Source organism: Oncorhynchus masou, unplaced genomic scaffold (assembly GCF_036934945.1).
Source record: "Oncorhynchus masou masou isolate Uvic2021 unplaced genomic scaffold, UVic_Omas_1.1 unplaced_scaffold_2669, whole genome shotgun sequence".
NCBI classification, from domain to species: Eukaryota; Metazoa; Chordata; class Actinopteri; order Salmoniformes; family Salmonidae; genus Oncorhynchus; species Oncorhynchus masou.
This window is the reverse complement of record NW_027009104.1, coordinates 37598-55512: the sequence shown is the minus strand read 5'-3', so window position 1 is coordinate 55512 and position 17915 is coordinate 37598. Positions and strand designations below refer to the sequence as shown.

General features: G+C 46.7%; 1 protein-coding gene and 3 pseudogenes across 1 annotated transcript; 2 read left to right on the top strand and 2 right to left on the bottom strand.

The window, feature by feature from the left end:
- Window positions 1–311: 311 nt before the first annotated feature.
- On the top strand, window positions 312–1159 carry LOC135533803 (zinc finger CCCH domain-containing protein 13-like; the record flags this gene model as incomplete). Its single annotated transcript, XM_064961028.1, has 2 exons — window positions 312–511; window positions 716–1159. Coding segments are annotated over 2 exons (431 nt in total), but the record flags the coding sequence as incomplete, so codon positions are not given.
- A 3805-nt stretch (window positions 1160–4964) lies between these two features.
- Window positions 4965–8184, bottom strand: LOC135533801 (carbohydrate sulfotransferase 10-like; annotated as a pseudogene).
- Window positions 8185–11251: 3067 nt separating this feature from the next.
- On the bottom strand, window positions 11252–13006 carry LOC135533802 (large ribosomal subunit protein eL31-like; annotated as a pseudogene).
- Window positions 13007–13273: 267 nt separating this feature from the next.
- LOC135533800 (cilia- and flagella-associated protein 47-like) overlaps window positions 13274–17915 on the top strand; it is a 41962-nt pseudogene continuing 37320 nt past the window's right edge.

The following is a 17915-nucleotide window of genomic DNA, read 5'->3' as shown; positions in this document are numbered from 1 at the left end:
TGTGGTGCTAGCATATGATAAAGCACTAAGCAGTCAGTGTGGTGCTAGCATATCATAAAGCACTAAGCAGTCAGTGTGGTGCTAGCATATGATAAAGCACTAAGCAGTCAGTGTGGTGCTAGCATATCATAAAGCACTAAGCAGTCAGTGTGGTGCTAGCATATCATAAAGTACTAAGCAGTCAGTGTGGTGCTAGCATATCATAAAGTACTAAGCAGTCAGTGTGGTGCTAGCATATCATAAAGTACTCAAGCAGCGGCAATAGAAACATCTTTTGTACGTTGCTTCCATTCATCACTGGAAACATGCAGTGAGTCCTAACCCAGCTCTCTCGTCCATTCCTCCAGATGCTGACAAGCTGTTTGAGCACGACCTGGGTGCTCTGAACAAGGCAGCTCTGAGCAGGAGGATAGAGAGGGCAGGTCTGCTGAGGAACCTGGGCCCCTGCTGTAAGGCCCTCTGTGCCCGCAGGGACATGGCCATCAGACGGCAGCTCCTCAAGAACGAAAAGGTGAGTGCTCCAAGAAAATGTACTTGTACCCAGAACCATAGACTATTCTAGACCATATACCAATTGGACTGAGATGGCCCTCTACTGTAGGATATATGGAGGAATGGACTGGGAATATGTAGATAGTATATTATAATAGATGGAGCAATATTTTGACACACACTGCCTATCGCTGTATAGTAAGCTAACTCTTTCTCTCTCCAGGGCCTGGCCAAGCAGATGTACCCCAGTGTTCCTGTGGTGGACAGTGAGCTCTTCCAACTCAGCATGCGTCTCTTCAAGAAGACTGTAGCCGCCGCCAGAAGCAACCAGCCCCTGTTGGGGCCCCCAGCAGGCCCAGAGAAGGCCGACAAGGGGCCACCGGGGCTAGTACCGGTAGCTTCACCGGTAGCCAAGCCCAGTACACCACAGCCCCCCGAGATGTGTGTCTCCTGAGAGCGTGCGGAGCTTATGGGTAAAAACAAACGCTGCATGATGAAACTGATCTGTGATCAGAAATTGAATCAGCTCTGACTACTAAGCCAGCTCTGAGTCCCCGCCCCCTAACTCTAAACCCCGCCCCCTAACGCTAAAACCCGCCCCCCTGCTATAGCTTTTTTTAATCACAAGGAAAAATCTAACAAAACGCTGAAACTCTTGTCAGTCAGCAGTGCTACACAGGAAGACTGATCTGATCCACAAGTACTGTACTGCTTCTACCATAGAGACTATTGGAGATACTAGCCTATGGAGTGATTGATAGAGGCCTTGTACACGTACTGTACCTTGAACTAGAAATGACAATGCTACAGGAAAGACATGCATTTTCCCGAATAACACAGTTGTTGTTTTTGTGCGATTGGGTATTTGTTGCCGCAGGTGATAAGTCTCCTTTCGTAATGACGGTGATTTATGTTTTTTGTTTCTTTTGTTGTGCATTGGTTTTTAAGACTGCATTAAAGTGGTTAGTTGTTCATTTGTAATGGCTCTTATCCTTGCTTTGTATGGAGTTCAGTCTCAGTGCCATGTGCTGCTTGATGTCATTTGTGTATTGTTCAAGAGACATTGACTACATCCCCCGATGGCACCCTATTCCCTATGTAGTGCACTTCTTCTGACCTGGCCCATAGGGCTCGGGTCAAAAGTAGTGCGCTGTACAGGGTGTAATTTGGGATGCAACCCTGGCCAAACGCACCAAATCTCTGAGTGACTTGTATGAATGTTTACTGTACTGCCTAGGCTACTCCACCCCGACATGAATACATGTCTCTTGAGGTCACTCGAAACTTTGGCAATGGCCTACTTTGCTAGGACCTCTGGGTTAAACTCAGCCAACACCCTCAGACTGCTGTGTAGTAACAACACTCCATTCTAGACTCTTACCGACAGGACCCTGGCTGGCCTGAACATAATCCCATCAGGAGATGGATTTGACTCTTAAAACTATGATGACTCTGTGTAGAAGTGTTGAATTGTCTTAATGTATTCTGTTGGCAGGTTGAAAGATTACATGAATTGTGGTGGTAGGTCTAATTGAATGGATTCTGGTGGTGGGTGTAATTAGGGCTGGGCGGTATACCGTTTTTGCGATATACCGATGTTGATGCATGGACCGGTTTGGGTTTTTATTTTACCTTCTATACCGGTATTTGAATGCATGGTTTGTTAAATGAGATACGTAGTGTGTAACGTCCATTTTTATAGTTCACTACTTGAGTCTTCTCTCCCCATGCGGCTTTCCACACAGACCTCGCCCTGGCTCCAGGTCCTTTCACTCAAGGAGAGCATTTGTTTTCCTCGACCACGAGACACTTGCGTTTAGTCTGCATGGTCTATGAAGCACATGCAACAATGCTGATGACAACAATGCAGTTTGTCACTTTGTGTCTTAATATAAATCTACTATCATTCTATAATTACACTATTAGCTTGTTTTTTTTACATCTGCAAACAGCTAGTTTGTCTTCTTAACAAGTTGTTCCTAAATCTTGTTAGCCCTAATGCTTAATCCTAGCTAATAAATGTCCTAGTAAGAGCAAGCGTAATTAGCTTATCAACCTGATACCAGTGATGGTGTAGACCTAAATCAGCATGTTTGTGCAACAGCATTTTCTAAATTAGAGGTAAACGCAAAGCAAGAACATGTTAGAGATTTCATGTAGCTAAGAGAGAACACAATGTAGCCAAAGATTAAAGGGCCCCCTAGGAAACACCTATCATCAACACTTTAGTTCCTACACTGTCACAATAACTCCTCCTGGCATTTTCATTCGTTGTCATGTCAAACACTATTAAAAGTGCCCACTATTATATAACTAGAATAGACATTCTATTTCCATGATTCCAACAGTTAAGTGTTATGCTCTAAATGCAAGTCAAATTGCAACATTTGGCTAAAAGTAAGGGCCATATTGCTTGCCCATATCGTGAAGCCCTACGGGCAGTGTAGAAATGATCTCAAATGCAGAAATTCGATGAAAATTCTGACTTTGGGGGGTTGAAGGAACGGTATAAAACAGAATGCAGAAAGACTCATTGAAATCACTCAGTATCTATGTGTTGCCACTCTAGGATCACTCACTACCATAAAAAGCACATTTGGAACTTTTATTATTAAAAAAAATCATTAAAAAAGAAAATATCTTGCGATAATATTTTGCCCAGATTGCCCAACCCTAGTGTAATTGAATGAATTGTGGTGGTAGGTCTACTGCTAGGATGAGAACATCAGGTCTACTGCAGGGTTTAACTGACCTCACATGTAAAGAGAAAATAACTGAAAGCATCATACATGTGTTGTGGTACAGAGAAGAATGAAAAAGACCAGTTTTATATTTTACATGAAACCTTATTACTCAGTAACCATCACCTGTCCACCTAGCTCTGTCAATACCATGTGACTGACCATACCAAACATTGGTTGATTCAAAAGGTCAACAGGAAACTGTCACCACTTCTTCATGGACGCTCATTGACGGCGTCGTGGTTTAGGATGAAGAATAAGACAATTCATGGAATTCAATTGTGAAATAACAGTTCTGAGGATGAGAAAGTGAAACCATTTTTTCCTTCTCCCAGGTACAGTGCCAATGTAGTCTAATGTACTGCCCTTACAGGTGGCAAACAGGACGGAAGAGGAAGCGAGGCATCCCACTCCCTCAATTTATGGTTTATATACAGTCAATGAACTAAGTAGACCAGACACAGCTGCTATCGCAATGGTGTCTACGGGAGAGCCACCCCTTAATAGGTAGAACGTAAACAGCCTGAGTAAGATATCTTCTGCTCATCCACCTTCTTTGACATAAGTATTAGAATAGAAGAGGCTTGGCTGTATGCCTCCAATCCATATTGCCATGATCCCATATTATGTGTCTGGGCTGAATTTAACTGGTTAACCCTGAAGGACATCTATATATCTGTCTGTCTGTCTACTGTACTGGATGGGAACATGAGGTAAGACCCAGGGACCGTACACCATGGCATAATACAGGCATAGTATTATCCACTGTAGTAGCTTCAGCCAATCAGCAGGAGTTACGCCACAGTGAACCTTCCCCTGTCACCTGAACACAGGCATTGCAGACACTGACTCCTCCCACTCAGCACTTGTCAACCTTTGAGGTCACAGAATCACACCATTTATATAGGTGCTGAGTCTTGAAGCTAGATGGAGTTGCTCTACTCTGTATGAGCGGTTAGACTGGAGGGAAGAGAGCTGGGGCTCTGATATAGTTAACTGGTTAGTGTTTCACTACCATCTCTATAACCTTGCATTCAAACTGATTCTGCTACGTTTCAATGGTGTGCTCAGCATTCAGTCTGGTTTAACCAGGCTACTGTCTCCCAGACCCACTTCAGTGTTAGTTCATAATGCAGACCTGCTTTGTGTGGAAGTAGTGCAGAGGGTGGTACAATTTAGCACAGTATGTAACAGTAATCTCTGGTTTAAATAAAGTCACAATACAAAAGCTTTGTTAAATAACATTCAAATGTGGCACTTAATTCATTGGTCGTATGGCGAATACAGCCATTAACCATGACCATAGTGAGTAACTCTCCATCACCTCGGTCCTCGTGCCATTCATGGCCACCATGGTGACGGCTACCAGGAAGTAGAGGCATGTAGTACAGTCATCGCCCATGGTGACAGTTGCTAGGCAGAGGCAGGAAGTGTTGCTAGGTCGAGACAGGAATTACTGTCAGCCAGGTAGAGGAGTGACGACCATCCTACAGCAGATCAGCACGTTAGATCAGACCAACCTGTAGTCTCCATCCCTCCCTGGCTTGAACCCGGATGGTGGGGATCACTAGTCTCTACTATGGCTCCTAGTTAGAGCAGCCAGGCTAGGCGGCTAGCTAGCTACACCCTCCCCCTACCTCTTCAGTAAACCACACACTGATTAAGATGCATGTTAGATTAGAGAGACATATTATTGTTGCAAAACAGTCTTTCTTTATTGTCGTCAGCTATTCAGTTTAGCAGGAAGTCCGGGCTCGGGTAGCCGAAGAGGCTGAAGTCTCCTTGGTACCGGGCCATAAAGCCGCCTGACGTCCCGCTTGCTGATGCCTGAGAAGTAGCGCTCCACCTTGGTCCGGTTGTAACGGGTGATCCCTGGGGATGGTGGGTACGATACCAGGCGCTCGATCCCGGCAGCTTTCAGGATGTAGGGGGTATCGCGTTCTAGAGTTTCGTGGTGCCCACGACGCTGTACGTGATGTCACAGGGGGCGCAGAGTTCGTGTACGCCACCCAGTGGATAACATGCTCCCCAAACTGACGGTCCATGCGGGCGCCGCCGGGCTCATCGCCCAGGTAACGGATGAAGTCTCGGAAGCGCAGGCCCGAGTCGCCTGGTGTCGCCGTTGTCACGGTGACTTTACGGTACTTGCGGATGATGGCGGGAGCGATGTCGTGCTTGTACCAGGGCTCGGCGCGGGTTCTTCACAAACTTGTCCTTGAAGGCGGAGATGAGGCGCCGAACGGGTCTCTGACGATGAAGAACTTGAAGTATGTGGCTAACCTGGTGAGAGAAAACAAAAGCACAGTCCCATACAATCAGAGCACCAATGGAATACAGGGCAGGGCCAAACAAGTCAGTAAAGGTGTTTCGCAAAACTTAACGTTAAGCACAGCTCTATAACATTTGAGTCATTTAGCATTCTTATCCAGACCGACATACAATTAGTGCATTAATCTTAAGATAGCAAGTGATTGGGTAGGTGTAAGTGATGGTAGCCTACATTACCATCTTATTACTTTAACCAATCTAACTAAGTCAGATCTGTGATTACTTCAAGGAAGGAAGGAAGGTAGGATGCATTTGAAGTATTGAAACAGGGCCTTAACCTTTTAGTGATTTCTTTTCTCCGTCAGAGAGGAGAGGCGGGGGCAGTCCGTTCTTCTCATGGTCATGAACCAGGTTCTCTGGTATCTCCTCCACAGTGGAGAACTCTCCTGAGGGGCAAAAGGAGAGAAGAACACTATTTTTCGTCCTTCACTGGGATCGAGGCTACTACATCACTACAATTTACAGACAGATAAGCTTACGTTTTGAGTCAACTTTTACTCATCATCATCACGTCACTGTCTTCCTTCCTTCCTCTCTCACTCCCTCCCACACTGACCCACCGTCACTCTCCCTCACTGACTCCCTCTACCGTACCTCCCTTACCGTCCCCTCCCTCCCCTTACCGTCCCTCCCTCACCGTCCTCCCTCCCTCACTGACTTTCCCCTTACCGTCCCTCCCTCCCTCACTGACCCTCCCTCCCTCCGTCCTCCTCCCCTCACTGACTCTCTCCCTTACCGTCCTCCCTCCCTCACTGACTGGGACTCTCCCTTACCGTCCTCCCTCCCTCACTGACTCTCCCCTACCGTCCTCCTCCCTCACTGACTCTCCCTACCGTCCCTCCCTCCTCACTGACTCCCTCACTCCTCCCTCCCTCACTGACTCTCTCTCCCTACCGCCCTCCCCTCACTACTTCCCTCACTGACTCTCTCCCTCTCACCGTCCTCCCTCACTGACTCTCTCCCTTACCGTCCTCCCCTCACTGACTTTCCCTACCGTCTCCTCCCTCACTGACTCTCTCCCTTACCGTCCTCCCTCACTGACTCTCTCCCTGTTCTCCCTCACTACCGTTCTCCCTCACTGACTCTCTCCCTACCGTTCTCCCTCACTGACTCTCTCCCTACCGTTCCCTCACTACCATTCTCCCTCACTGACTCTCTCCCTACCGTCCTCCCCTCACTGACTCTCTCCCTACCGTCCTCCCTCACTCACCATTGAGAACGATGAGGACCTTCTTCCATTGAGTGTTGCCCACTTTGGGGGTCTGGCAGAAGAGGATCTTGTGCTTGCCGCACACAAAGATGCGGTCCAAGACAAACTTGTTGATTGAGGTGAGTGAGGTTCTTGAGGGAGTCGTTCTACACACGGCTGACAGCAGCTCCCGCCGCCTCGTCCTCCACAGTGTTCCAGTCTGTTGGGCTGGGACATGGAGGCCTACTGAGGACTGACACACACACACACACACACACACACACACACACACACACACACACACACACACACACACACACACATTTCAAGTAACTGATGATTCTGTTTCAAGGGCTTAACACACGCAAACAAAACTCCTACCAGGTTTGATGACTTGGGAGCTCTTCTGTCTGATTTCTGAGCTGGCAGTGATTTGATGGTCTTAACTCCTGGTTGAGTCCAACTCTGCATCTCAGTCTTCTCCCATAGTCTGAAACACAAAACACTAAGAGATCACAAGACAATTCCAAGGGGATAGACTAGACATTTAATTCTAACAGCATAGCTGTTCTGTAACTATAGCTACAACTAGCTGAACAATTACTGAAAGGTATAGATAGCTAGTATTGATGAGAAACAACAATCAGGTTTCAGTCTGATAACTTACCATCCGTGGTTCTGGCGTTAAAATTGATAAACTTGTTGGCAAACACGAGGATGAGCAACACCCAGCCGCAAGCCCCGACGAGCAGCCAGTGGTGCCGCATCGTTATTTGCATCACCCGTGGGCCATCGAAGTAGCGACGGTACCTGCAGAAACAGCTGTTTAACAATAGCAGGTAGTCTTTCTCGTCAGACTCTGCACAGATGAAAGGGGGAAACCTTACTATAATATTTGGACTAACTAACGTTAGCTAGTTGTCATAATCTTTGGACTCAGACGGGCGCTCCACCGGCAGAGGAGTGGCACAGGGACAGTGAGGAGAGACTAGTTACTTAGCAGGCTACCTAGCTAGCTTAGCATCCATAAGCTACCATTTCTCTCAGCAGGCTGTAAAACTACATGACCATTTATGCAAATCACCAACTAACTATAGGCGTGGTCAAAACAACTGTCCCTACTGAAAGATAGGGCGAGATCAATTTAGCTCAGCTAGCTGGCTAACTTCAGTTAGCTACTGTTAGCTTGTTGCTGTTTGCTAGCTAGCCATAATTCTGACCATTCCGAATAGTGTAGAAAGCAAGGCCTGCTCCTGAGTACGTTTGACTTGATCAGAAAGTTATCTGATAGCTAGTTTCCCATTGTACAACCAAAATGTGATGTCTTACCTGCTGTGTAATTGCAACTAATGCAATAGTAACGTTTCTTGTGATGTTCGCGTACCTGTCCCGTTATCCATGTTGTTGATGCATAACACAGACCAATTTCGCCCTCTAGCGTTCAAATGTTTACACTGCACAACATAAGACTGGACAAGACTACCCTGAGAACTAGCTATGCAACTGGCCAGTGACATCATATGCTCCTGTATTTAAAAAATAAAAAAACTCTACACAAAAAGTTGTGCATATGCTCACAAATATAAAATTAGCTTAGGCTATGGGCTACCATCATACATGGCTTCATATGGCACACAATGCAACATTGACTATTCGCCCCAGTCACACCATGCTGCTGGTCATGTGTGTTTGGACAACAGGGAGGTTAAATCAAATGAAATTGTATTGGTCGCAATACACATATTTAGCAGATGTTATTGCGGTTGTAGTGAAATGCTTGTGTTCTTAGCTCCAACAGTGTAGTAGTATCTAACAATTCACAACAATACACACACATCTAAAAGTCATTGAATGGAATTAAGAAATACATCAATATTAGGACAAGCAATGTCAGTGGCATTGACTATAATACAGTAAGTATATACATATAAAATGAGTAAAACAGTATGTAAACAAAATTAAAGTGACCTATGATTCCATGCAGGATTGAGTAACTGGGTGGTAGCCGGCTAGAGACAGTGACTAAGATCAGGGGAGAGTACTGGGTGGTAGCTGGCTAGAGACAGTGACTAAGATCAGGGAGAGTACTGGGTGGTAGCCGGCTAGAGACAATCAGACTAAGATCAGGGTAGAGTACTGGGTGGTAGAGACAGTGACTAAGATCAGGGGTAGAGACAGTGACTAAGATCAGGGAGAGTACTGGGTGGTAGCCGGCTAGAGACAGTGACTAAGATCAGGGTAGAGAGTACTGGGTGGTAGCCGGCTAGAGACAGTGACTAAGATCAGGGAGAGTACTGGGTGGTAGCCGGCTAGAGACAGTGACTAAGATCAGGGGAGAGTACTGGGTGGTAGCCGGCTAGAGACAGTGACTAAGATCAGGAGAGTACTGGGTGGTAGCCGGCTAGAGACAGTGACTAAGATCAGGGGAGAGTACTGGGTGGTAGCCGGCTAGAGACAGTGACTAAGATCAGGGTAGAGTACTGGGTGGTAGCTGGCTAGAGACAGTGACTAAGATCAGGGGAGAGTACTGGGTGGTAGCCGGCTAGAGACAGTGACTAAGATAAGGGGGAGAGTACTGGTGGTAGCCGGCTAGAGACAGTGACTAAGATCAGGGAGAGTACTGGGTGACTAAGATCAGCCGGCTAGAGACAGTGACTAAGATCAGGGGAGAGTACTGGGTGGTCAGCCGGCTAGAGACAGTGACTAAGATCAGGGAGAGTACTGGGTGGTAGGAGAGTACTGTGGTAGCTGGCTAGAGACAGTGACTAAGATCAGGGGACAGAACTGGGTGGTAGCCGGCTAGAGACAGTGACTAAGATCAGGGGAGAGTACTGGGTGGTAGCTGGCTAGAGACAGTGACTAAGATCAGGGGAGAGTACTGGGTGGTAGCTGGCTAGAGACAGTGACTAAGATCAGGGGAGAGTACTGGGTGGTAGCTGGCTAGAGACAGTGACTAAGATCAGGGGAGAGTACTGGGTGGTAGCTGGCTAGAGACAGTGACTAAGATCAGGGGAGAGTACTGGGTGGAGGTCATCTAGTGGTGGCTATTTAACAGTCTGATGGCCTTGAGATAGAAGCTGTTTTTCAGTCTCTCCGTCCCAGCTTTGATGCACCTGTACTGACCTCGCCTTCTGGATTATAGCAGGAAGAACAGGCAGTGGCTCAGGTGGTTGAGGTCCTTGATGATCTTTATGCCCTTCCTGTGACATTGGGTGCTGTAGGTGTCCTGGAGGGCAGACCACAACACCCTGTGGCAGCCAGCTGGAGAAATTGAGTGTAAATTTCAGACACTCGTCACATCATTAAAAAAAATCTCCCCATGTTACATCAGAATAGAGCATAAAACTGTTGTGGCAGAGACAAGATGAGTGTCTGAAATTTGCACTCAAATGCAACTCTCCAGCTGGCTATAGGCACTGGGATCAGGATTCAAGCATTTTTGAAATTATGGGTAAACCCTCAAGAGACTATATTGGCTAACACAGATGACTGGTCAATGGATAGGGATTCAATCACATCTAATAATATTTATTATATATAGTGCTTATCATCGCAATGACAATCTCAAAGAACCTAATAAATATATATGTATTGGTTCTGGCAGTTTTTGGACAATTGTCTTCCACAGAGGATAAGGCGTTTGAGGAAGTTGAAAAAGGCAGTAGCTTGAGTCAATAGAAAAGGAAGGGAGAAGTGTGAGGTGTCTGTGAGTTTATAATGTCATGAATAGTTACATTTAGGCATCCAACCTCATTCAGACATGCAAGTCACAGACACACTTCAAGTAGGCCTGTATTCATAACAGCTCATCTCCTTGGTAGTGCAGGGATCATCAACTAGATTCAGACATGCAAGTCACAGACACACTTCAAGTAGGCCTGTATTCATAACAGCTCATCTCCTTGGTAGTGCAGGGATCATCAACTAGATTCAGACATGCATTCAGTCTCATCTCCTTGGTAGTGCAGGGATCATCAACTGATTCAGACATGTGCAAGTCACAGACACACTTCAAGTAGGCCTGTATTCATAACAGCTCATCTCCTTGGTAGTGCAGGGATCATCAACATGCAGATTCAGCCTCTGGACCATTGTTTAGGGAGGGAGTGCAGGGATCATCAACTAGATGGAACATAGGATTACTAATCATTTGTAGACTGCAAATTGACTGCAAGAAGCCCAGACAGATGTTTGACTAACACAAATCACTTCCAACCTGGCTTACATTTCTATACGATCACGTATCTCTCTATTATGCGGGAATACTTGGGAACAGATGTGAAATTAAAATCACTTACATGGACTTTCCACCTAACAAAAATATTATTCTGTTCAGAAAACTGGGGGGGGGCAATAAAACCAGTGGGCCACAAGTTGGGGACCTGTTGAAGTGATGTGGTGTTGTGGTGTTGTAGTGTTGTGGTGGTGTTGTAGTGTTGTGGTGTATAATAAAGACATCAGACAAAACTCCTTCTATACATTTATTCTACAAGCGTGGAGACAGATCTAATTCTCATCAACATTGACCGTCTGTAGACCTGTTGACAAAGGAAAGAAAAAGGTTTTAGCAACAGAGCGTGACAATAAAAATCTGTGTCTTCATCATCCTAGGACAGAAAAGATGATAAAACTACATCTTTCATATTGGTGTATTTGCTATTAGAAAAATAAAGAACAGAACAGGGATATACAGTAACTGAGACTATCGTTGACGTTTCAGCACAATAAATTACACTCCAGCAAACTTATGAAGGCACATTAGGTATTGACTATGCCTCACCTTTGTATGTTGTGACAGGGACATACGTGCCAGTGTGTACAGTTTGTTTGGGGAGTCTTCATCCTCATTGCGCTTCCTGGACAATCGTACCCTCATCCTGTATGGCACATTCCTGTACATAACACAGGTGAACATTAGTACTAAGCAGAATGAAAACATGCTTGTGCAACTAAATTTGTAGTGCTATTTGTGTCAACAACCATAAAGTGGTTGTATGGGCAGAGAAAGAGCTGTTACCAAACCAGATTCAACTAACGGGCTTAGTGATTGTTTAACCAACTTAATGTGGTTTGGGAAACACGAGTACAGTAATACCTGATTCATATGATAACAGGGGTGTATTCACTAGACACCAAATGGAAGCAAACAGCAGAAATGGGGAGAAACCTCTGAACTTGTCCAATAGAAACCCCATGTTTACTGTTGCAAAACATTCTGCTACAGTGTGCACTAATGAATACACCCGATCAATCTTAAACAGGTGTCTCGTTAGTCCTTACTTGACGCCTTTGGTCCACACAGCCTTGTTCAGGCGGGTGTCGATGCGTACATCAGGAGTTCCCATCTCCTTCATGGCTAACTTGCGGATCTCTTTGAGAGCGCGAGGAGCTCTCCTCTTGAAGCTCCTGTAGAGAGAAGGAACGTTCTGATCAAGACCAGCCAGAGGGGACTAACAAAAACTAGCCTACATCTAGAGGGACACCTGCCAATTTAGAGGAACAGCAGATTTGTCAAGAGCCATGCTCTGTGATGTAAATACTCCCATATGATGTCACACCAGACCATATCCTCTGGTACTGATGAAAAACGAGGTGCAAATGACAAAGTGTTTTGAGGACGCTGAGCCAACTTTGACCTGTTGGTGAATTTGTCCATTTGCACCACAGTACTTACACTCCATGGATGCGCTTGTGGATGTTGACGGTGTATTCTCTGGTCACCACCTCATTGATGGCTGAACGCCCCTTCTTCTTCTCTCCCTTCTTGGTAGGAGACATCTGAAAAGACAAACCGGGATGATTCAAGTTAAGATTGTCCCATACAAAGTAAAGCGCCAGAACTGCTAGGTTAACGTTAGCTAGCTAGCCAGGTACACTAACGTCCAAAACAGGAAAACATCCCTGCTCCACCGAAACAAAAATGGCTCATGAAAATGGCTAAATGTAACCATTAATTGGACTGCCTGTAGTTAGCTGGCAAAAGTATATGTTATGTCTGGTAGCTAGCCAGCTAGCATGTTACGTAGCCTGTGGTGTGCACGGTAACTAAAGTTCTGACTTTTTGTTAACTAAATGAATGCACAATGCATCACAAACTCAAATCCGATTGACAATGTGGTACACAACTTTGGATTTGGACAATGAAAATATGTATTTTATGCATAAATACTGCAGGATGGAGGTAGATTGTACGAGGATTATCAATCATCCAAACTCACTTTGGTGGGGAACTGTTGAAAAGGAAGGACCGGAAATAGATCCGTCTGAATGTTGTCCGTAGAAAACAAGTATCTTTGACACTGTTCTTACGTATTGTTGCCATGGTAACCACGAACGCCACACTGTATCGGTATGTGGTTAACTTTATACATTGAAACATTACTAGTGCAGAAAAGGAAGCCTATTTCATTGATAATTTAGGACCAAAACCTGAACTGGGATAAGCCGTCGAATTTTGCTATAAGTCTCTCAACTTTAGCTATAACAATATGACAACGAATTATGTTAGAATTAATCCCCGGTTGTTGAGTTTACCGACGTAAAAGCAGGGAAGGTTTACAAGACCACTGTCACGGTGACCAACATTGGAATTACCTCGAAAAGAATGAGACTGCTTGAACCCACATCAAAGGTGAAATCCTTTTCTGCAGTGCTGCCTGTCAGCTGTCTTTGTGTGTAATACGTTAGTAAAGTTCAGAGTAACGTGTGCTTAGTTTTCATTGCGCTTTTGTCCTATTCTAACTTATAAAGGCATTTTGATTGATGCAATACATTATTCTCCACTTTTGTTACTTCCACCCTGCATACTGCCCTGCTCCTCTCCTTTAATTGTATCAACCCCTTGTCCTACCACTCAGCTGTTCAAATTCAGGGTGACAAACACAGAAACCCCCATTGCTGCTGGATTGTCCCTGAGTGGCACTCTAGAGTTCAGGCCTGAGAAAGATGAGGATGTCTGTGACCGTCTGCTCCTTGTCCTGGAAGACAAAGCCATGGAGATCCCCCTCTTAGCGTAAGTAGAGTCATATATACACCTGCTATGACATCACTCATTCATGTAGTTGCTTTCACGGGTTCCAACAGACATGTGCCTAGGCATTAGCGGGTTAATGCAATCTTCAGGTCTCATCCAAGGTTACTTATATGTGGGCTTTCCTGCAGGTTCTCCCGGCGTGTTCTCTCACCATGGAATCTCTCGCTGATTTCGCTCTGTGATGGCAAACAGTCAGGTGATCAGCAAAGAGGTGGAATTGACCAATCAGGGATCTGCTCCAGGTATTATGCTTTTGCCTCTCCCATTGAACCCACTTCTGTAAACTTGCATTGATTGATTTTAGTTGACATTTGCAGTAATCTAGATGATTTATTTATGGTATCTTTCTTGTTGTTATATTAATTGATTGCTGTTCATGCCCTTGGCCGTGCTGAAGGAGCTTTTCAGGTGCTGTATGATGGAGACCAGTCCATCAGGCTCTCTCCCAGCAGTGGCGTCCTGCAGTCTGGCGCAACCCAGTGGCTGAAGGTGGAACTCTGCACTGACAGACCCACGAGGGTCAGAGAGGAGGCCCAGTAAGGAAACTAGAGACTCTTGAACATCATCTTAAACGCTCCACCTTATTCTGCTTAGTGTTACTTATGGTTCTTTGTTTGTGCATTTTGTGTGTGTTTATTGAGTTTCCTCCCTCCCTCCTTCCCTTTCTCTCAGGGTGAAGCTGCAGAACAGTCAGGACGTGGTCCTGAAGATCAGGGCTGATGTTTTGGAGCAGAGCCTGGAGCTCCAGGACCTAGAGGGGGAGAGGTTGTCCTGCCTCCGCTTCGGACCCGTCTTCTTTGGGACGTCCCAGGTGGAAAAGGTGGTTCTGGTGAACAATGGACCACAGGCCTGCGACTGGATGGTGGTGCTGCAGGACGATGCTCCAGGGACAGAAATGGTACGCACACACAGAGAGAAAACACAGACACACACATGAACCAACACACACAGAGAGAAAACACAGACACACACATGAACCAACACACACAGAGAGAAAACACAGACACACACATGCACCAACACACACAGAGAGAAAACACAGACACACACATGCACCAACACACACAGAGAGAAAACACAGACACACACATGCACCAACACACACAGAGAGAAAACACAAACACACACATGCACCAACACACACAGAGAGAAGACACACACATGCACCAACACACACAGAGAAAAACACAGACACACACATGCACCAACACACACAGAGAGAAAACACAGACACACACACATGCACCAACACACACACAGAGAAAACACAGACACACACATGCACCAACACACACAGAGAGAAAACACAGACACACACATGCACCAACACACTCAAACACAGACACATTCCCTGGATGGGAGACCAGATGCTGCTGGAAGTGGTGTTGGAGGGCAAGTAGGAGGCACCCTTTCCTCTGGTCTAAAAAAAATGCCCCAACGCCCCAAGGGCAGTGATTGGGGACATTGCCCTGTGTAGTATGGTGCTGTCTTTCGGATGGGACTTTAAAAGGGTGTCCTGACTCTGTGTGGTCACTAAAGATCCCATGGCACTTATTGTACAAGTAGGGTTGTTAACCCCGGTGTCCTGACTAAATTCCCAATCTGGTCTTCATACCATCATGGCCACCTAATCATCCCCAGTTTACAATTGTCTCATTCCTCCCCCCTCCCCTCCCACTCTCCCCTGTAACTATTCCTCAGGTCGTTGCTGTAGATGAGAATGTGTTCTCAGTCAATATAGCTGGTAAAATAATGTTAAATACATTTTTTTGACATATTTCACACTGAAGTGCAACTATACTAAACTGTGTTTGTGTGTCTGTGTGTGTGTGTCTGTCTGTGTGTGTGTCTGTCTGTGTGTGTGTGTGTCTGTGTGTGTTTCTGTGTCTGTGTGTGTCTGCCTGTGTGTGTGTCTGCCTGTGTGTTTCTGTGTTTCTGTGTGTGTGTGTGTTTCATCAGGGCTTTGACCTCCAGAGGAGTACAGACGCAGCGCTGCTAGAGAGGAGTGTTCGTAACAGGGCCACCGCTGTGGATCCCTCCACTGTGATCGCCTGCGTGCCCAACGAGGGACGACTGAGACCCTACGACAGAACCACTCTGTGGGTCTGCTTCCGTCCTGTCAGCAGAAGGTATCCAGCCCTCCTGTGTGTGTGCCTGTGTGGGGGTATAAATGTGTATGAAGATATTATAACAGGCAGTATATAACGGTTGGTCTGTTCTTCAGAAGGAGCAGGGAGGAGCAGAAGACCAGTGGGGCCTCAGCAGCAGCCAGTAAACAAGACTACTCACTCTACCTCATGTTTCAGACGGTGGGAAGTAAAGATGGCTTCAACCACCAGCAGCACTCCACTCTACCTCCCCACAATGGTACAGCAAGCCTCAGTCTGTTCCTTACCAATAGCAGGAACAACATGCTGCAATTTAACAGTGTATATTATAGCATTAGTATAAACAACAATTGAAGCCATTCTCTGGTGAGGGGTCCTGACTGACATGTGTACAACAGCTATAACAGAAGTGTTGTGCTTGATCTGGGACTGTCTTGTACTTGACCCCTGACCTCTAAGCCCTGGCCTCTATCCCCAGGTTACTGTGTGGAGCTGGCGGTGACTGGCTCAGCCCTCCCTGTCTCCCTGGTACCCAGCCCCGGCCACAGCTTCAGCTTCCAGCAGTGCCTGATGGGAGAGCGTGTGGACGTCCTGTGTGTGCTCCACAACCTCTCCCCTCACCTCCCTGTCACCTTCAAGTTCCGAAAGATGGCCAATTTCATCAGTGACCCTCCTAGTGGAACCATCTCCCCAGGACAGAGCCAGGTAGATAGATGGTCAACTTCATCAGTGACCCTCCTAGTGGAACCATCTCCCCAGGGCAGAGCCAGGTAGATAGATGGTCAACTTCATCAGTGACCCTCTAGTGGAACCATCTCCCCAGGGCAGAGCCAGGTAGATAGATGGTCAACTTCATCAGTGACCCTCCTAGTGGAACCATCTCCCCAGGGCAGAGCCAGGTAGATAGATGGCCAACTTCATCAGTGACCCTCCTAGTGGAACCATCTCCCCAGGGCAGAGCCAGGTAGATAGATGGCCAACTTCATCAGTGACCCTCCTAGTGGAACCATCTCCCCAGGGCAGAGCCAGGTAGATAGATGGTCAACTTCATCAGTGACCCTCTAGTGGAACCATCTCCCCAGGGCAGAGCCAGGTAGATAGATGGTCAACTTCATCAGTGACCCTCCTAGTGGAACCATCTCCCCAGGGCAGAGCCAGGTAGATAGATGGCCAACTTCATCAGTGACCCTCCTAGTGGAACCATCTCCCCAGGGCAGAGCCAGGTAGATAGATGGTCAACTTCATCAGTGACCCTCCTAGTGGAACCATCTCCCCAGGGCAGAGCCAGGTAGATAGATGGTCAACTTCATCAGTGACCCTCCTAGTGGAACCATCTCCCCAGGGCAGAGCCAGGTAGATAGATGGTCAACTTCATCAGTGACCCTCCTAGTGGAACCATCTCCCCAGGGCAGAGCCAGGTAGATAGATGGTCAACTTCATCAGTGACCCTCCTAGTGGAACCATCTCCCCAGGGCAGAGCCAGGTAGATAGATGGCCAACTTCATCAGTGACCCTCCTAGTGGAACCATCTCCCCAGGGCAGAGCCAGGTAGATAGATGGTCAACTTCATCAGTGACCCTCCTAGTGGGACCATCTCCCAGGACAGAGCCAGGTAGATAGATGGTCAACTTCATCAGTGACCCTCCTAGTGGAACCATCTCCCCAGGGCAGAGCCAGGTAGATAGATGGTCAACTTCATCAGTGACCCTCCTAGTGGAACCATCTCCCCAGGGCAGAGCCAGGTAGATAGATGGTCAACTTCATCAGTGACCCTCCTAGTGGAACCATCTCCCCAGGGCAGAGCCAGGTAGATAGATGGTCAACTTCATCAGTGACCCTCCTAGTGGAACCATCTCCCCAGGGCAGAGCCAGGTAGATAGATGGTCAACTTCATCAGTGACCCTCCTAGTGGAACCATCTCCCCAGGGCAGAGCCAGGTAGATAGATGGTCAACTTCATCAGTGACCCTCCTAGTGGTACCATCTCCCCAGGGCAGAGCCAGGTAGATAGATGGCCAACTTCAT